This window comes from Rhinatrema bivittatum, chromosome 11, assembly GCF_901001135.1.
Source record: "Rhinatrema bivittatum chromosome 11, aRhiBiv1.1, whole genome shotgun sequence".
In the NCBI taxonomy this organism is placed as follows: domain Eukaryota; kingdom Metazoa; phylum Chordata; class Amphibia; order Gymnophiona; family Rhinatrematidae; genus Rhinatrema; species Rhinatrema bivittatum.
Window position 1 is genome coordinate 18,830,342 of NC_042625.1, and position 20,883 is coordinate 18,851,224.

Below are 20,883 nucleotides of genomic sequence, written 5' to 3' on the forward strand. Positions count from 1 at the left end.
GCGCGGGAATGACTAATAGGGCCATCAACATGCATTTGCATGTTGCGGGCGCTATTAGTCTCGGGGAGGGGGGGTTGGATGCGCGTTTTCGACGTGCTATTACCCCTTACTGAATAAGGGGTAAAGCTAGCACTTCGAAAACGCACATCCAAATGCCGGTTAACAGTGCACTCCACCGGAGCGCACTGTACTGTATCGGGCTGTTAGAAAGTAATTTTCACATTCCCCATAGTTCTTTTGCAAGGAACGTCATACCCAGGGGAGGGCACCTGCAAGCCTATTTTCCTAAGATTCCCTTTGAAAATCCCAGGGTGGGCCAATGCTGCTGGGATTCATTACCTTGAATAATTTGCATGTTCAAGGTATACAAGACAAAGAATGTGCAGGGATTGCAAAATGAAATGTAGGCCTCCACCAACAGTATCCCAGGCACTGCCACTTCTTGTGAGGAAAAGCACATGCGTTATGGACAGGGTGCAGTCTTTGCCCTGCAGAGAGGGGGAGCAATTCTCAAACGGTTTTTATTCCCACGAGCAACCACATGTTTATTCATGGAAATCCCTTTGACAATTGACCAGTATTTCTTAAACTTTTTGATACCAGGGACCGATTGACTGATCTCCTAAACTGATGTGGACCGACTGGCTGGAAGATTTAGGAGAGACTTGTGAAGAGTGGGAAGAGATTCCTTCCCACGGCTGAAGAGCATGGGGGGTCCCTCTGTGGCTAGTGCCGGGGAGAGGGGGTACACATGCTCCCCCTTTTCAGAAGTCTTCCCTAGTCTTAACTTAGTGACAAAGGAGCTGTCCTCCATGCACCCAGAGCAGGGGAAGGAAAATTATTCCAGAGAATGGGGTAGCCAGGGACTAAAAATACTTACACTGGTGGCACCAGAGGTAGACGCTGCCCCTTTAAGGGGCCTCTTGCTTCCAGCAGCCTTTGGGGTTACAGAGCCAGCAAGCAGTTGGATTTTCTTTGTTTATTTACAGTGGGGACAGTCTGGGGCTCCACCGAGACCAGGGTTAATGTTTACTCTGCTGTTCAGTGCCAGCAGTAGTGAAGACCTGGAGAGTGCCAGCACTCGGTCCCAGCACCTGGAAGCGGCAGCAGTATGCCATGCTGTGGGACCTGGACTGAAGCCACCTCTGGGACATTTTGACCCAGTGGTTTAGGGAAATGACTGCCATGCCATGGATCAGGGGTTGAGAAATGCTGCCCTAGGTCTCCTTGCAGTCAAAATCTGATTACATAGTGCTCACTGCTGAAGGTTTTTGGAAAGCTGTGATATAGTATTCTCATGAGGTTTCACTGATTTCAAAGAGTTGCCAGTAGCAACTTATCCATGGCCTACTGCAGATTTCACAGTGCTTTAAATTCCTTGTGGCAGGAACATTTTTACCATATCATTTATTTTATAGAGAGTTATGTACACTGACACTGTGATAAAAATATCTTATTTGTAAAAGATGTTTCATTTTGTACTTACTAGTCCTGAATAAAGATGTTCAAGAATTGTAAGCCAAAATAACAATACTTAGCAAAGAAACATTATGCAAAACACAAGAGCTGGTTCTCTGAGGAAAGCTGGGGCAGAAATAACTTGTGGTGCAGAATTTCCATTCACAAAAACAAACGGCATCAAACCGTTGTAAAGGTCATAAGATGCAGCAGCTGAGAATAACCTGTTGTCATGATAACAGTGAATAGTAATGACATGTCAAAGGAAGGCAAGAGACAAGTTTGCCCTACATTCCAAGGGCATTTTAATGAGACGCAGCACAATAGTGAGGTATACAACTAAGTAAACCAAGCATCTCCAGAAGACGCAAGGCCAAGCTGAATGATTTCTTCTTTCCCCAGGTGACAAGCTATTGGAGATGTGATGAACAAAAACAACAAGATGGCTGGAAAGTGCTAGGCTTTAGTACGTGAGGACCTTGCAGCTACACTGCCGCCTGTGCACAGTCCGTGCCACAGCTGATGGCTTGGCTCGGCCCTCCCCTTGATCATTTTTGTTGCAGGTAGAAGCACCCACACTGTGAAACAGCACGGGGGCTTTTACTCGCAAAGGGGTCATTTTACCCAGGTAGCTGCTTAGTTATTCAGGTAACATTTCTGAAAATCCTTCTCCCGTGGCATCGGCAACTGAACGAAAAAGAACGATTAAGAAGTGTTGTCATGCTCCTATGTAAACAAAATTGAACATCATGCCAGAGCGCGGCTGAGCTACATAACTGCATACTGCCCATGCATACAGTTTTGAGTTAGCTCCCAGGAAAGTTTAAGGACAGATTATTGTAAGGCCAATAATTAAATCGTCCACCTTGGTCTAAACACCATGGGTAGTTTGTAGCCATTGGCTCTGCACCAATAATCAAAGCAAAACTGTGTGTGTTTAGTGCTTTTTGATTATTACTGTGTGGAAAAAACAAAGTGTCCATACCTGCTTTTTCTGCAGGTCCTTAATCCCAGGCAAAACTCCACACGGCGTTGCCTCCTCCGACCTAATCCTGCCTGCAGGAAGGCCTCCGCTATTGAACACCTCACTTTTACCCACATAGAGGGTGGGAAATTTTCAGAAAGTTCATTTCCACCAAACAAAACGCTGTTTTCACCCATGGAAGTGACTCTGATTGTTGCCTTTTTCTCCTCATTTGGAATCGGGCATCACACGGTAGGGACTATTTAAGCATAAAGTCATTTCTTTTACAAATACAAGAGCAGGACGAGACAATGTAGGTCAAACTAACTGCTCTAAAAAGGTATCACAGTCTAAACAAGGCACACAGGATTTCCCCCCAGAGCTCAGAATATCCATTCTTGCTTGATTTATTTAGCAATGTCATCTCTGCTTTACTACTGTACTGAACATTAAAGACAGACAAATCCCATATCATCATCAATGCGGCATAACTAATTAGAAATGCAGTCAACTGGTTTGGCACACATTAGTTTTGCTGCTCTGAAAAAAAATAATTCTCCGACTCGCTGAGCTACACACTAAGAAATGAAATCAGTAAGCAGTAATGGAAGCATTTCTCAAGATTCCAGTTCAGTATTCCAGGAAATTCTGAACCATAGGGATTTGAGTACATTTTTTAATTTTCCATGATTTACGACACAGGAAACTCAAGTGCATTTTCTAAGTGAGAAGCAAACAGCATCTTTTTTCGCCTGTCAGTCCTTTGTCTCTTAGCCCTCACACAGACAAATTTATTTAAAACCAGCTGGTGATCATTAGAACTCCCTGAAATCTACTGTAGGCTTGCTATTCGGGTTATTTTTTTTAAGCACCAATTAAGAGTAGATATGAGACTCATTACTTGTAGTTTTTCACAGAACTTCTCTTACACTGTTTCTTCCTAACTTTCCAAAAATTGATTACGTTAGATCTAATTTTAGGTTTTGTGCTGCCCTAAATTCTTTTCCTTGAGCCTTCTGGGAATAACACAATAATTGCACACAAGTGACGAAACTGAGCAAGAGTCATGGTCTAGATGAAAACCAGATGGCTTGACAGCTCCCTCACCCCGTGCATCCCCTGGAATGGGTACTGTTGGGAACAGCCCTATCTCTTTGGCTGTTTATGCCCAGTGGCATTGAATGGCTGTGTTATGTTTTCTTTTAATGAAGATTAAGTACAGTTCCTCGCTCTCTCTCTCTTAAACCCGTTGACGTGCTTTCCTTTAATTTCTTCACGGCTCTCTCTTTCCCCATATTACCTTCTATGCCAGCTCTTCCCCAGTGCTCATTTTTAATTGCTGTTCCCGACCAAACATTGAATTGCGAGCTAAGCTCGGCTTTCACATTAAAGTGTGTGAGTTAATGATCATAACTAATTGACTTTAGCTGTGTATGGAAAAGATCACCAGCTGCTATGGCAACATCACTGGATCAACTGTGAACCCGTTGCCACTTTACCTGAAATACCAAACATGTAAGTGAGCAATCCATACAAAAAAGAAAAAAAATGTCAGGAAATCTGAGAAACAATTATAAACTGAAAGGGGTTTGATTTCAAATGTGAAGGCAAGAATTACAATTCAAAGCTATTCCAGTGGTAGAGAAAAAGTCCTCTTTGTACTTACAATGGGCTTCTCGAACCTGTCTTGTTGAGTTACTGTGATTATGCATCAGATAAACTTTCATACACTGAGAACCAACTAGCTGTGGTGGGTCACTAGGATATATTTGGTAAGCCCTATGTGTTATTTGATATTCTGGTGAATAGAGGTTTTAAATACTTGTAAAACGAATGGGGTCTATATTCAATGGCATTCAGCCAGATAACTTATGAGCTATTTAGCTAAATGCCAACTTCTGAATATTTCTGTCGCTTATCCAGCTAAATTTTAACAAGATGACTCAAATTATCTGGCTAAAATTTAGCTAGATAACATAGGGGCATACTGTTATGACCGGTTGCAGAAAGCTGCGACCAGGACTATTCACGTCCTGCATCATCTTACTTCCCTCTCTGGGCCTGCTCGCGGCGCAGGCTAGTCTCCACCTCCGCGTTCCTCATGGCTCCTCGTGGCGGCCGAGACGCCGCTGCCACCCATGTCAACTCTGGGCCTTCCTAGGCACGCGTGTGCGCCACCAGGCCCTCCTTTGAAGCCTCTTCAGCGGGAATCTCGGGAGCGTCCCTGATTGATGTCATTGGATCAAGGTACTTAAGCTCCACCTTCACCCCCAGCTAGTCGACTTGGCAATGAGTTCCATTACATCTCTCAAGCTCCTGCCTCCGTGTTCCTGCAGCTACGCTATCGGACTCTGGACTCTGCCTGGTACCAGCTCCTCGGGGGCCAGTGTGCGCACTCTATGGGGATGGTCTCCTGGCCTTCCCCGCTCCTCGGGCTGGCCCTGCGCCCTCCTAGAACTAACTTGCAGGCTCCCTGCTCCTCGGGGCTGCCCCTGAAACACCTTTACCACTTGGGAGTTCTATCTCAGTGTTTCCCTGCTCCTCGGGGTTGTGCCTACGTACTATACAAGAGACTGTCAGAGCTTCCCCACTCCTTGGGGCAGTGCTTCTGTGCTATACAAGAGTGCGCTTCCCACTCCTAGGGGTTGAGCACATGTCATCATTTGGAAACCTGACTCGGGCTTCCCGCTCCGCGGGTTGGCCTACATCAATGCATCAGCATCTCCTTCGCTGCGCAGCTCCGCCCCACGGGGTTGCCTCTCTGGAATATCTCCTGCACGTCCAGTCTCGCGCTTCCTGCTTTGTGGGCCAGCCAAGCACTTTCCCCTTCGGGGGTTGCTGCCCAGATACTACCACCAGTCTGTCTTCTCACTGTGGGAATCCCTCCTGGCGGAGTCTACTATCCCGCTCCTCGGGACCTCTCCACAATCTCACCCAGAGCTCCTTGCTGTGCCTGACCTCGCCTCCCGACAGTGTGGACCTGTGGGGCTCCTCCCCACAGGTGGTAACAACTCTCATCTCGGGCCAAGGGCCCACATACCCACAAACCATAACACATTCCATGGCAGCGTTGTTAGCCAGATAAGTTATCTGGCTAACTCTGTTATTCAGAGTTATCCAAATAACTTTTCTGGTTAACTCTAGTCATGCTACATTAGCCAGATAAGTCTATCTGGCTAACTTTAAGATAGTTGGGTATATCAATCATGTGGCTATGCCATTGAATATCCCACTACAGTTAGCTACATAAATTTATCTGGCTAACTTTGCTGGCCAGACAGCAGCTGAAAATGAACCCCCAATATGTTCATTTTATAGCCAAAATGAAAAAAACATGGATAAGGTCTATTGGTAAATAAATATATATATAAGAAAAGATATTTATTTATTTTAAAAAGTTGTATGCCATTCCATCTGCAGCATATACAGAGAGATCAGAGCACTTTTTGCTTCCTAATAACAAAAATCGTCTTCAGTCCAAGTTCTTAATCTGATTGAGAGGCAGGATGCAAAGGATAATGATTAATGGAGTCCACTCTACTGAAGGCAAAGTTGTCAGTGGAGTTCCCCAGGGCTTAGTACTGGGAACTGATTCTTTTCAGTATCTTTATTAGCGACATTGCAGAGGGACTTGAAGGAAAAATATGCTCACTTACTAATACTAAGGTCTGCAACAGGGTGAACTCACCACAACAGGTGGAAAAATGAAAGGGGCTTAAAAAATTGGAAGAAAGGTCAAGGTTTTGGAAAATGAACTTCAATACAAAATGTAATGTTATGAATTTGGGACGTAAAAATCCATTAGTCACTTATCTACGAGAAGGTCAAAAACTGGAAACTGTCAAAAGGAAAAAGATCTAGAATAGTCATTTCAGATGGCCAGAAGGTATCCTACTCAATGCAAGAAAGCAACAAGGAAAGCTAGCAGTATTTTTTGGCCAGGGAGGTGACATTATGGTTGGTTGCATAACTATGCAATAAATAAATACATAAGTAGAGGTATTAATAGAAGAGGAAAGGAGGTAATGCTTCCTCTGTATAGATCACTTGAAAGCTCTCATCTTGAATAGTGTATTTGGATCTGGAGGCCGTACCTTCGTAGAGACATCGAGGATGGAGGCTGTTCAGGAAAGGGCTAATGCTAGAAAGAAAAGCTTAAGATGTTTAAAATGTATTCAATGAAGGAAAGAAGGGAAGTGATAAAACCAAATATTTGACAAGGTTCAATAAAGTATCAACAGTGAAATCTTCTATAGATGAGAAAATTCAAGGACAAGGGGTCATTATGTGATATTTCAGGGAAGAAATTGTAGAAGAAACATGAGAAAATATTTCTTTGTGGAGAGGATGTTTGATATTGGAACAGCCTACCTGCAGAGATAGTAGTTACCAGTCAAAACCATGACAGAATTTTAAAATGCATGGGAAAGACACAGAACATGGTGAGAAAGGTCTGCTGGGGGATATCAGGTAGAAGATATATAAGAAAGGAATACACCTGGGATTGTTATGGAGGGCCGTGGTGGAAGCAGATTTGAGAAGTTGGATAGGGGACATAGAGAGTTAGCTGGTAATGGTTTAGGCAATGGAAATCTGTGTGCTCATCTTACCAAGTGGTAGAAAACCAGAGTCAGTCTCAATATGGAGAAACTGAAGGAGCCAGTTACTTTTTATCTGCCAATATTTACCATATTAGTATGTTACTGTGTAATCTTGATCTGCCGTTAACTATATAATGCAGTTAACAGAAATATTAGCTCATGATCAACCTACTATACAGGCCGATACAGAAAAATGCTCACGAGAGCCGGCGAGCGCCCGCTCTCCTGGGTGTGCAATTCACTAAACCGAGGCATGCAAATGAGGGCCTGCAGTAAAAGGAGGCGCTAGGGACACTAGCGCGTCTCTAGCGCCTTCTTTTTGACAGAAGTGGCGGCTGTCAGCAGGTTTGACAGCTGATGCTCAATTTTACCGGCATTGGTTCTTGAACCCGCTGACAGCCATGGGTTCGGAAAACGGACACCGTCATAATTGGGCATCTGTCTTCCAACCCGCAGGCCGTGGGCAGATTTTTAATTTTTTTTTTAATTTTTAATTTTTTTTTATTTTTGGGGCCTCCACACTTTACTGTATCGGCCTGATAGTAAAGATAATATTGACAGAAGAAAAAGTACAAAAGGAAAAAATAAAATGGGCACCCTTGACCAATCCTTGTTTTCCATCATACTTACCCACACTTATTTCTGATTGTAATTTATATAATGATTTAGGGCATCATATAAATATCAATTATAAAGAAATAATGTGGCAGACAGCTAAAAAAAACACAAAAGAAAAACATTATAAACCATATGTGATTGTTTCCATTGAGATGCAAGGTAGCATATCAACAACGCCTGTTTTTGTTTCATTGCTTCTACAGTAATTAGAATGGATTAAAGAACAATTTTTAAATTATTGGTATATGTACATGAATGCAGAGTCCTCTTTATTTATACAGGAATACATTTCTTTCCCACCTGGATACCATTTTTTTTTATGATAACCCCCCCATGTTTTGCCTAGAATTTTCTCTCTAAAAGGTAAACATGGAGGCTATTAACCATCTGTTCGAAGGTTTGTAGAGCATTTACTTCCTATGGGTTTCTTTAGCATTTCAAGGAAACTAGGGGTCTCCAATTGCAGAAGTACTTTCATGCACTGACACATACAAGCTTCCATGAATGGCTCTACATGTGGCAAATAGCAGGTAACCCAACTTACAAGACATTTTGTCATACCATTTAAGAAGCTCCAGTTTCTTGCTGGATCTCCAACATCTTTAACTGCAGATATCATTTAAAATTGGGCTTATTAGCATCAACCAATGGCGAGGCTGCTTTAGAATCCCTAATGGCATCATGAGCCTACACTGAACAGCGAAACCAGGGCCCTCGGTCTCCCGCAGGGATCGGTGTTGGGACCGGTCCTTTTCAATATCTTTGTGAGCGACATTGCGGAAGGGATAGAAGGTAAGGTATGTCTTTTTGCGGATGACACTAAGATCTGCAACAGAGTGGACACGCCGGAAGGAGTGGAGAGAATGAGACGGGATTTAAGGAAGATGGAAGAGTGGTCGAAGACATGGCAGCTGACATTCAATGCCAAGAAGTGCAAAGTCATGCATATGGGGAGTGGAAATCCGAATGAACTGTATTCGATGGGGGGAGAAAGGCTGATGTGCACGGAGCAGGAGAGAGACCTTGGGGTGATGGTGTCTAATGATCTGAAGTCGGCGAAACAATGTGACAAGGCGATAGCTAAAGCCAGAAGAATGCTGGGCTGCATAGAGAGAGGAATATCGAGTAAGAAAAGGGAAGTGATTATCCCCTTGTACAGGTCCTTGGTGAGACCTCACCTGGAGTATTGTGTTCAGTTCTGGAGACCGTATCTCCGAAGAGACAGAGACAAGATGGAGGCGGTCCAGAGAAGGGTGACCAAAAAGGTGGAAGGTCTTCATCAAATGACTTATGAGGAGAGATTGAAGAATCTAAATATGTACACCCTGGAGGAAAGGAGGAGCAGAGGTGATATGATACAGACTTTCAGATACTTGAAAGGTTTTAATGATCCAATGACAACGACAAACCTTTTCCATAGGAAAAAAATCAGCAGAACCAGGGGTCACGATTTGAAGCTCCAGGGAGGAAGATTCAGAACCAATGTCAGGAAGTATTTCTTCACGGAGAGGGTGGTGGATGCCTGGAATGCCCTTCCAAAGGAAGTGGTGAAGACCAGAACTGTGAAGGACTTCAAAGGGGCGTGGGATAAACACTGTGGATCCATAAAATCAAGAGGCCGTCAATAAAGAGTGGGTGGCTCGCCAGAATGACGGCTACTGCCTGGAGATAATACCCTTATTCAATAAACATACACATGGTTACTGTGACTCCAACATCACTCTAAGCTACAACAGCAAGAGGAAATGTGGAAAAAAGGATTCGCACTCACAAAGTGGGGAGTAGCTGGCTTGTTACGGCGGTTACTACCCCAAACCAAATAAGCCTGATACTTCACTTTCAATGCATATCCAGCATAGCTCTCTGCTTCAATGGTAGGGGAGAAGAAAAACTGATACTTCACGCATAGCTCTCTGCTTCAACGGCAGGGGAGAAGAAAAACTGATATTTCACGCATATCCAGCATAGCTCTCTGCTTCAACGGCAGGGGAGAAGAAAAACTGATACTTCACGCATATCCAGCATAGCTCTCTGCTTCAACGGCAGGGGAGAAGAAAAAAGGATTCGCACTCACAAAGCGGGGAGTAGCTGGCTTGTTACGGCGGTTACTACCCCAAACCAAATAAGCCTGATACTTCACTTTCAATGCATATCCTGCTTCAACCGCAGGGGAGAAGAAAAACTGATACTTCACGCATATCCAGCATAGCTCTCTGCTTCAACGGCAGGGGAGAAGAAAAACTGATACTACACGCATATCCAGCATAGCTCCCTGCTTCAACGGCAGGGGAGAAGAAAAACAACCAATAAGGGCTGAATAACACAGTCTGGGTAAAACAAATAAACATGGGTGTAGCTTGCTTATTGCGGCGGTTACTACCCCTACTACCCCTAACTAATCAAGCTTGATATTTCACTTGGTTGCAGCTCCATCACTGCTCTCTACATTAATGGTGGGGGTGGAAGAGAAATAGAACCAAAGAGCTAAGAGAAACAGATAAGTATGAGAAAAAAATGTGAAGCTTGCTGGGCAGACTGGATGGGCCGTTTGGTCTTCTTCTGCCGTCATTTCTATGTTTCTATGTTTCTATGTTTCTATTTATTTATTTAGCAACAAAGTGGCTTACAATTCACAAATAAAACAATTTCTATTTCATATTACCATTTAAAATAAGTCAATCAACTTCTAAAATAACCAATCCCATCCCATAAAAACCATGCAGCTGGGAGGACTTTACCAGGAGAGACCTCTCGATGGAGAGGAAAGGCGAAAGGGAATGCTGAGAGCTCCTTTTTCCAGCTGGGAGCTTGAGTCATCTGCTCGGCGTTGCTGGCTACGCCCCCCCCGTGACATCATCACTCGGAGACAGGACTGGTGAATAAATTCGGGGCAGGGCGGCACAATTAACCGGAGGACTTTACCAGGAGAGACATCTCAACGGAGAGGAAAGGCGAAAGGGAACGCTGAGAGCTCCTTTTTCCAGCTGGGAGCTTGAGTCATCTGCTCGGCGTTGCTGGCTACGCCCCCCCCCCCCTGTGACGTCATCACTCGGAGACAGGACTGGTGAATAAATTCGGGGCAGGGCGGCGCAATTAACCGGAGGACTTTACCAGGAGAGACCTCTCGACGGAGAGGAAAGGCGAAAGGGAACGCTGAGAGCTCCTTTTTCCAGCTGGGAGCTTGAGTCATCTGCTCGGCGTTGCTGGCTACGCCCCCCCCCCCTGTGACGTCATCACTCGGAGACAGGACTGGTGAATAAATTCGGGGCAGGGCGGCGCACAGCCGCCGGCGCGCAGCCGAAGCCGCGCGCCAAAGGGGCGCGCCCCTTCTAAATTTTTTCTTCTAACTGATATTTCTTTCCTGTATGGGGAGAAAATGAAAGACCAAGGTGTGGACATCTTCCCCAGCACCGCTTGAGACCAGAGGACCAATGGACTCCCATATTATCAGAAGGGTAAGTCAATCTGCCCGTAGTTCGATTCCTGATATTTCCTTCTCATCTAGATCTTCTCAGAGCCCTAGCCAATTGCAGCCACCTCAGCAAATTTTAGAACCACCAGACCTCTCCCATCAAAATTTGCCTTAAATGGAAGAAACACCAAATACGGACTCTCTAGCCCCACCTATTATTGGGGGTACAGAGGAAGAGGGGACAATAGGTGATTCAGGATTACAGGCAGTAATCAATGAACATGTTGATCCCCAAAATGTTACTTTGGGAGACGTTTGGCGTGCTATCAATGAGTTGCAGAAAACTATGACTATGTCAATTGCTCAAAATAATAAAACCTGTAATGAGATTAAAGAATCTGTAGGAAAACATAATGTTCGATTAGATAAATTGGAGGAAGTTAGCAAGAATATGATATCACAAATAAACTCTTTACAAGGGGTTAATAATTCATTCATTAAGGATAGTTTGTTAAATCAGAGGCAGATAGAAAATCTGGAAAATACATTAAGGATGAAAAATTTACGTTTTTTAAATTTTCCAGTAACCAGACTTATATCAGCCCAAGAATTGTTGAAAAAATATTTTGTAGAAATTTTGGCAATCAATAATATTGATGAAAAAAATCTCAAAATTATATTATATTTCTAATACGAGTTTGAGATTACAGGAGGGTGAGGAGGGTATGGACCAAGTCCAACAAGACTCCCCTAATTTAACAGCATTCTTAGAATCATCAATTGATGATATTCCTAAAAGAGCAACTTTATTTGTCACTTTTTGTAGGGAAAGTGATAAAAATTTAGTCTTACAGAAATATTTTAAGAATAAGGATTATTTGTTCTGTGGTCAGAAAATACAGGTCTTTCCAGACGTTTCACGTAGTACGCAACTAAGAAGGAAGCAATTCCTAATGTTAAAACAAAGGGTTTTGGCATTGGGGGCAACCTTTTTCCTAAAATTTCTCTGCAAATGTTTAGTTGTACTACAAAGAAACAAATTTATTTTTCAGGACCCAACTCATTTGGAAACTTTTCTACAAGATAAGGGTTGAGGTAGATAGCTGCAAATAAATAATGTTTATCTCCAATGTTGCAAATTTGATTGCATAATTTCCTAAAAATGTATTTGAATTGATCCTCCCATAATGTGGACTAGGATTTTTGATGTATTTGTTTTTCTAAATAGGATTGCTTTAAGTTTATTCATACATGAAAAATGTTTTCTTTGTGATTTTTTACAACTGTATTTTGTTTAAAATCTCAATAAAGTATAAATTTAAAAAAAAAAAACCATGCAGCTATCTAAGAAATAACATGGGTTCTCTTCAACTGATTTTCCACTATACACTCCGCTCATTTTATTTTCCTCTTTAATTAAAATAACCTTCAATATCTGTCTGTAAATCATCAAGCCTCCTGCCTGATAACAGCATCCCTCAGCAACAGACATTTTGGGGTAGATTTTCAAAGGCTTACGTGTGTAACTTACGCACGTAACCCAAAAACCTGCCCCTGCGCGCGCCGAGCCTATTTTGCATAGGCTTGGTGGCGCACGCAAGCCCCAGGACGCGTGTATGTCCCGGAGCTTTGAAAAAGGGGCGGGAAGGGGGCAGGGTGCTGGTCCGGGGGCGGGACCGAAGCCTCCGGCACAGCAGCTGTGCCGAGGGTTGCTGTGCCGGCAGCTGGCCGGCAGGCGTAACTATTGAAAACAAGGTAGGGAGGGATGGGTTAGATAGGGGAAGGGAGGGGAAGGTGGAAGGGAGCGAAAGGAAAGTTCCCTCCGAGGCCGCTCCGATTTCAGATCGGCCTCGGAGGGAACGGGGAAAGCCATCGGGGCTCCCCTAGGGCTCAGTGCGCGCAAGGTGCACAAGTGTGCACCCCCTTGCGCACGCCAACCCTGGATTTTATAACATGCGCACGGCAGCGCACACATTTTATAAAATTGGGTGTTCATTTGTGCGCGCCAGGTAGCGCGCACGAATGTACCCCGCGCGCGCTCATTTAAAAATCTGCTCCTTTATGTTTTGAAATTTTGTGACGGTGCTTGTAAGAATTCCACAAACTGGCCAGGCTGAATTCAAGGGTAAGAAAACTTTGTTTTTCCAGTCCTGGTGATATTCCTGCTGCAAGGCTGCAATATCAAAACAAAACATATTTAACTACTGAGCAGTTAAAAAGAGATCAATCTGAATTGTTCTGTAAATGCCAATAAAAAAATATTAAAAAAAAAAAAATCAATCTGTAAAATCAAAGGCTAAGAAGTAACACAAAGAATTCTGTACCCAGTAGTACATAAAAATTCCTCAAGCAGCACTGGGTTCCAACCCCTCCCACACAGTGGGTATTTTGTCAGACAAAGTTACAACATATGCACATGAGTCAGCTCAACCTTTTTCATCTGTAGCCTGATGAGGGCAGACTATTTTAAAATTGGCCGTCGCCCGCAGAATCACCTCGGAAGATCGGGGAAGTGGCAGCAGGCTGACACTCGTATTTGTAGCTGATTCCCCCTTCCCATGCTGACTGGACCAGCAGTAGGAAGAGGCTTTGAATAGCGAGCACTACGGGCGCTCCGCATGGGAGGAGGAGGAGGAGGAAGATACGGCTCCAGGCGCACTCACTACCTCCTACTGCTGGCCCAATCAGTGCAGGAGTGGGGACTGGTGGGCTAAAGAGGATTTAGGGGTGCTGAAGAGTGTGAAAGAGGGATGGGGAATTATGTGAAATAAGGCTTGGGTGGGCGGGCAGTTTGTGAAAGAAAGTGGGGAAGGGCTGTATGAAAGAGTTGATGGGGAGTTGTGCAAAAGGTGGGTGGGTGGGTATGTGTATCAGCGCCTGGGATGGTGGCGGATAAGAGAGAGTGCACCTGGAAGGAGGACAGGAATGGAAAGAAAGTAGACCCACACTGCAGATGGGAGAGAGGGAGCGAGGGGAGATGCGAGGAGGAGCATGTCTCAAGACAGGGAAGGATCCTGATCCTCTCCAAGATCCCAGACCTCCATTCCCCTCTTCAGATCCCCAAGACAGAGTCTCCTGGTCCCCCCTCAGATCTCAAAGCCTCCTTTCTCTCTATTTCCTCCTTCTCATCATCCCTTTCTCAATCTTTTCTCCTTCTCCTTCCACATGGTAGGATCCTCCCTCCTCATCCTCCAGTTCTTCTCTTATCCTTAGCCTCTCTCCGTCTCTTTTCCCAAGCTTAGATCCTCTTGCCCACTCCTCTCCCCATACCCATCCTCTCCTCTCCATATCAACAGCTGAAATCCCCAATCAATAAAACCCCCAAAAGAACAAAGCAAATTATGCAGATACAAAGCAAGGTTGGAAAACTATTTTAGTTTTACTATGCAAAATGAATGTCTTTTCTATCTCCAAGCTTTTGGCGCATTTGCCCATGGCAGGATCATATCAAAAACATGAAACATAAATAAGCTTTCAGATTACATCTCAGCATATATTGCCATCATTACAATATCATCTGTACTCCTAATCACAAATTGCTCATTCAGCAAGCCAGGCAGACAAAAGCTTTCATTATTGTCCTCTCGAAATTCAGCAGCTGAATCTTTTTTTTTTTTTCAGCTGTGGCCTCAGTCATATTCCAGGAGTTCTGCAGTTGTATTTCTCTCTCTGCATCATTACTGTCATAATCTTTTGGTAAACTCTCTACAATTAAAGTTCACAAAAACAGCAAGAGCTCAAGAAACTTAATCCTTCTCATCTGTTCAAAACAGCAACCTTTGTCCTTCCACTCAAGGCAAAGAATAAACATTAGTCATGGAGGCATTAATACCTCAGACAGTGCCAGCTTAGGAACAGCAGAGCATAGGAAATTCCCTAACCTTCACGGGTACAAGAATCATTAAAAACATTACAGCAGCGCATTATAAAGCATGAACTCTGTACTACATAAAACAAATAATAAGAGAGCATGGTGCTGGTTACAATAACGTTACCAGGTTCCATGCCTAAAATTAATATCCTGGAAACACCCACAGAAGGCCATAGGATGTCAAGTGCTACATAGGGAGTGCAATAAAACCGATAACTTGTGCTCTCTATCGTACAATGCATGCCTAGCACCCAAATCTGAAAGAAGCTGTCAATCCCAGGCTTCAAGTTCAGAATTACCTCCCATCCTCCTTCAAGGTAAATACAAACTATGATACGCGTCATCTATCTGAGCTGTAATCTTGACTCTTGCTGTTGCAGTTATGTATAGATAAATCTCCTCACCGAAATCTGATGGAGAGAACTTTGGATTCTCTGTGCATTATTCAAGCAATTTAGGCATCTCTCCTACTTAAAACCACCCTTTTTTTGGTTGGACTTGAACTTGACATTTAAATGGTGACAAAAGATTTATATTAAGTTATTATGATGAAAAAATAATTGTACTATTCCATGAGTGGCGAACTCTGGTCTTCAAGGCCACAAACAGGCCAGGCTTTCAGGACATCCACAATGAATATGCATGAGATGGATTTGAATGCATTGCCTCCATTAAATGCAGATCTATCTCATGCATATTCATTGCGGATATCCTGTAAACCTGGCCTGTTTGTGCTTCTTGAGGACTGGAGCTGGTCCTCCCTGTTCTATTCAGATTGTTATATAGCTAAGGTTCTTATAAATATCACATACATGTGGCAACTCATGAAACATCACAGCACAGGCTCTTTTCTTCCACTCTTCCCCATACCCCTCCATGTTTTTTTTACCCCATTCCTCCATACCCCTTGGTTTGCCTCCTTATGCCGCCTGCCCCAAAGGTTCCTTTCTCTCCCCTTCTTTACCCATCCCACCCATTATATTCCTGTCTGTCCTCTCCTCCCTCTCAAGGTTCCTGTCTTTCCCTCTCCTCCAGTCCCTTTCCCCAGATTCTTTTCTCTTCATTCCTTTTCTGCCTCTTCCTCTTTACACTTCCTCCACAGGTTCCTTGCCTTCCTTTCTCCCATTTCCTCTTGATTCCTTCCCATACCGAACCCTTTCTGGGTTTCCCTCCTGCCCTTTCCCTCTTTCCCTCACCCTCAGGTTCTTCTCTTTCTACGTTCCTCTCCACTGGGTCCGCCCTGGCGGAAACAGCAGCAGCAGCTGTGGCCCGAGAGCTCAGAGAGCGCACTCCCGGCACTGCGGCAGCCTCACCCCCTTCTTCTGTGCAACAGAGGCAAAGACAAAGCACCAGACCTCACCATGCTGGATCCTTGGATGTCATTGCCTGCATCAGTTCCAGGGCTGTGGGAAGAGGAGCCACTTATTGCCTACAATCCCGAAGTGCTGTGGAGAGGAGAATCTGGATGCCCTCGCTGGTCAATCAGCATCCCAGCCATCTTGACAACAACCAGCAATCGCTGCAATGTACTTTTATTTATAGTAAATAAATATAGTTTTTTTTAAATCACTTTCAGCAAATTAAATAGTGTTCCCTCTTTCAGAAGAAACTCAAACCAGATTTCTGGGGCAGCCAGGTTTCTGGCAAGTACCAAAAGCAGAAGTGAGTTCACTATTAGCATACAGATATATACACAAACATATAAATATATATATATAGCCCATAAACAGACTTACAGACTTTGAGGTCAAGGTAATAAAAAGTGTGCTAGCACATTTAAAAAAGTGCATGTAAGCTAGTTTATGCAAGTTAATGATGCTTTTAGGGTGTTCAAGAGTCTAAACAGAAAAACTAATGAAGACATTTATTTATTTATTTCAATTTTTAGTCCGCTGGATCGTTACAGAAAAAAACACTCCTGGCAGGTTACAACACAAACATACCATAATGGGCTATGCAATACAATTTACAAAAAAGCTTTACAAAAATAGCCAATTAACTACAGAACGTAAAAACTAACATGCACTAAAATGTGCAGAAGTGAACACACCCCTCAGGGGATGTAGTTACATTTTTGCAATAATGTCAATGCTAACACACTAATATAATGCTAGTAAATTTCAGCAAAATTAATTTGCATATCATCATGGGCTCTTAATAAAAGCTAATTAACGTATATTGATGCCTGATGTTAACACACTTTAATACGGTGGCCTCCATGTTAACTGTATGTAAAGATGTTTGCAATAAATGGATCCTACCCTTCTATTTTAAATTTAGATTCTCAAGCAAGTTACAAAGGTTTTATAAACCTTATGCTGAATTTTTGGCACAATATAGCCAGTAGTCACACTATAATTCCTTAGAAAGTGATTTGAGAGTATTTACTTCAGGAAGACTTTACAGAATGTTCTGTTCCCGTCTAGAAGAAGACTTAAACTTCTACTGATAAGTAAAATCTATGATACTTTCCAAATTTGTTTTGGTAACAATTTGGCTTTGAATGTTCTATATGTACATTGCTTAAACAATTTGTGTTAAGCAATCAACAAATTTTAATAAATGTAAATAAGATCTGATTAGACCAACCACAAACCCAGAGCCCCTCCTGTATACCTACCCACCCACAGACAATGGACAATCGCTCACCTTCCATCTTAGCTATTTCTGTTACTTCTAAGGTCTCCTGGAACAGAGACCTTAAAACAGCCATAAATGCCAGCGCACTGGTGGAGTCTCCCGCGTTAAAAACTATAATCCTACTCTTTGGTTTACACCAGCACTGGAAAACTTAAAGCAAACTGCTATAAGGCTATTATAGAAATGGCAGAAATCATCCTCACAGTCTGACAGACAACAGCAGGCAGTGTACTGCACGGCCATTACCGAAGTAAAGAAGGACTATTACACAGAACTAACTGACCAAGCAAAAACCTCCCCCCCGAGAATTATTCCAGTCAAAAAGCTCATAAGACCAACCACCTCCATGCTCTACTCTGATAGCAACATGCTGCAATAAGCTAGTGGAGTTTTTTTACAGTTAAAATCTCATGCGTTCGGACACATCTGGAAACGGATGCAGAACACATGGAGGAAATGGAGGAAGAACTCATCAATACCCTTCTCACCAATTTGCCAAGAAAAGCCCTGCCCCCTTCTGGATCATCAAACAAGCCAAAACTGGACTACCTGGTTACCTCCAGCCCTTCAATGCACCATTAGCAGTGGGTTACTCACCGGACTGTGAGATCTATATTAAAGAAACCCAACTTGGACCCAAACAACTTGGACCTGAGCAACTACCAACCAGTTTCTAATGTTCCATTTTTGGCAAGATCATTGAAAAGCCTTTATTAGTACAGCTATGTGAATTCCTACTAGCCAGGGCCGGTGCTTCCATCAGGCAAACTAGGCCGTCATCTAGAGGGCCAAAGTTTTGGGGGGGGGGGGGGGCGGCACCATCCTGCCAGCATGAGGTCCAGAGGACTGCTGTGTCGGCACTAATTCTGCCAAATGGGAGAATACTGGAGACCCTTCTGCCAGTAGGAAGGAGTGGCTGTGCTAGAGGTAAGTTGGGGAAGGGGGTGCAAGACCAAAGGTTCGCCCAGGGTGCCGAATACCCTTGCACCAGCCCTGCTACTGCTACCAACACTCTGGACCATTTCAGTCTGGTTTCAGACCTCACTACAGCACAGAAACTGCCAAATAAGCCTGGTTGATAAATTACATCTTTGCTTAAATCATGTGCAAGCTGCCCTGGGGAATCTCCTCATCCTCGCTATAGCATTCAGGGTCCTTGTCCAGGCCCAGCGTTAGCCTGGTTCACATCCTTTTTCCACAATTACACCCAGATTGTCTCATTTGGGCCAGCATTATCACATCCTCATCCTATCACCAACTTTGTTCAGTATTTATATGGACCCCCTTGGTAAACTCATCAGGAGCTTTCAGATTACTTATGACTCTAATACTGATGGTATTCAGCTGCTGATCCTTCTTGGCCCAAATTCTGACAAAACAATTGCCAACCTAAATGTCTGCTTAGGAAAGAGCACAGATTGGCTGCACTAAAACAAACTTTGTCCAGAAGACAAAGTCCAGAAGACAAATGTACTGTGGTCTGGTTAAAAAAAAAAAGAAAACAGACCTCGGTCATAGGTGACCCTCAAAGAGTCAGAACTTCCCTTCCAATATGAAACTTGGGCTTCATATTGGATTCTCAATTTACTATCGAAGTCCAAGTACTAACATTATACATATCAGGCTTCTTCCATCTTTGCCAACTCCATCATCTCTCAATTTTCTACAATGGCCCTGCCTGTACTATAGGCTTGAGTAACTCATTTTATATTGGGATCCCAAACAAGAAAAAACAATATATGCAACTCATGCAGGACCCTGCAGTGTGAAAAATACTAAACGTAAGTAAATTCACTAGGATCAGACCAGTCCTAGAAACCCTACACTGGCTCCCAACACTCTACCGTGTCAAGTTTAAAATACTGATCCTTTCCTACAAGACTCTCAAAGGTTGGGCACTGTCATACCTTAAGAGAGGTCTCATCCCCATACCCCACACCTTCCTGCCCTCTATATACATTGCCATAAGCTCATTCAGTCATGCCAGACCCCAAGGAGATGCCAGAAAGAGTACGCTCTCATGATTAGTTCCAACCCTATGGAACTTTCTACCACCTATCATCAAACTAGTTCCAAATCTCCTAGTTTACAGGAAGCTACTAAAAACTTGACTCTTTGAAGCAGTTTTCAGTCCACAGACATAATTTGGGCCACCTGATAGTGAACTTCCTACTCATGAATACTAACAGAACTGTCATGTACTCCAGCATACAGGAAAACCACCCAACGTGACCAGGCCTTATCTCAAATATGTCTACTGCCTCAATTTATTTCTCTTATATTTCTAGCCGACTTTATGTTGATAGTCACCTACTAGATTGTGACTGTGTGTCACCATCCTATAATATTTATGTGTTGTACATCATATACTTCAATAATATTTATTGTACTTTATTTTATGGTGATCTCTATACCTGCCTTAACCATACACTATGTACTGTACCATTTATGCACTGTACTTTACTGTTTTTATTCCAATTAGTTATTATACTTTATCCATTGTAAATCCTAACCCACTGTAACACACTGAGCTCTCTTGCTGGAAAAACATAATGTAAATAAACAATGATGATCAGAAAATGGTCAGAAGTATCCATTTGTGTTTAAGGTTATATGGCTTTGTTAAAAGCATCTTATCTACCTTTTACATCACTATATTAAAGTGATGACAAACAAACAATGCCTGAAGAGATAACCTGGCAATCTAGACTTGGACTTGCTTTTAGAAGTGATGTCAGAACACACTGTTGGCAATAAAACAAAAAACATTTCAAAGTAGAGTGCACCAGACAGAAGGGGAAAAAAGCAGGAAATCAAAATTCTAAAAAATAGGGTTGCTAAATCTAGGATGCTTAGTCTTGAAATGGGATAGCTCTACACTAAGGTACATTGAAGAACTTCAGTTATGCCATTCTATCCAAAATAGATTACTCTCATTTCTATTCAACAAATCTGGACACAGTCACTCAGCAGCACATGGCTCAGCTTAAAATCTGAGAAAATTCACTAGTATACAACTCACCAATCTTCTGATTGAAAATCTTGTCAAAGGTCAGTTCACCTCTTTCTTCAAGATATTTCTGCATCACACTTCGAATACTGAAAAGCAAAAATAAGATTGAGGTTAATGATCATAGGATCCTCATTCCTGAACTAGAACCTCGCTGAATTAATTTTGTAGACCTCACACAGAGTTGATTCATGAAGAGAGCTTAATTTTTAATGAATTTTCTCCAAAAAGGTATTCTCCTCTAAGGTAGCACTAATTGCTTCACTTCCCTTCTGGCTACAATCTAAGCATGGCATCTGAGCAAAAAAT

The 20,883-nt window shown here is 43.0% G+C and overlaps 1 protein-coding gene across 4 annotated transcripts in view; it reads right to left on the reverse strand.

Moving 5' to 3' along the window:
* GRK3 (G protein-coupled receptor kinase 3) overlaps nt 1-20,883 on the reverse strand; it is a 551,671-nt gene that overhangs the window by 400,767 nt on the left and 130,021 nt on the right. For 3 of the 4 annotated variants that reach the window (XM_029620117.1, XM_029620115.1, XM_029620116.1), the window contains exon 2: nt 20,587-20,663. In XM_029620117.1, coding sequence (XP_029475977.1) covers nt 20,587-20,663 — 77 coding nt within the window. Of the gene's footprint in view, nt 1-10,284; nt 10,290-20,586; nt 20,664-20,883 lie in introns of those variants that run through there. The other variant, XM_029620118.1, reaches the window with a different exon arrangement.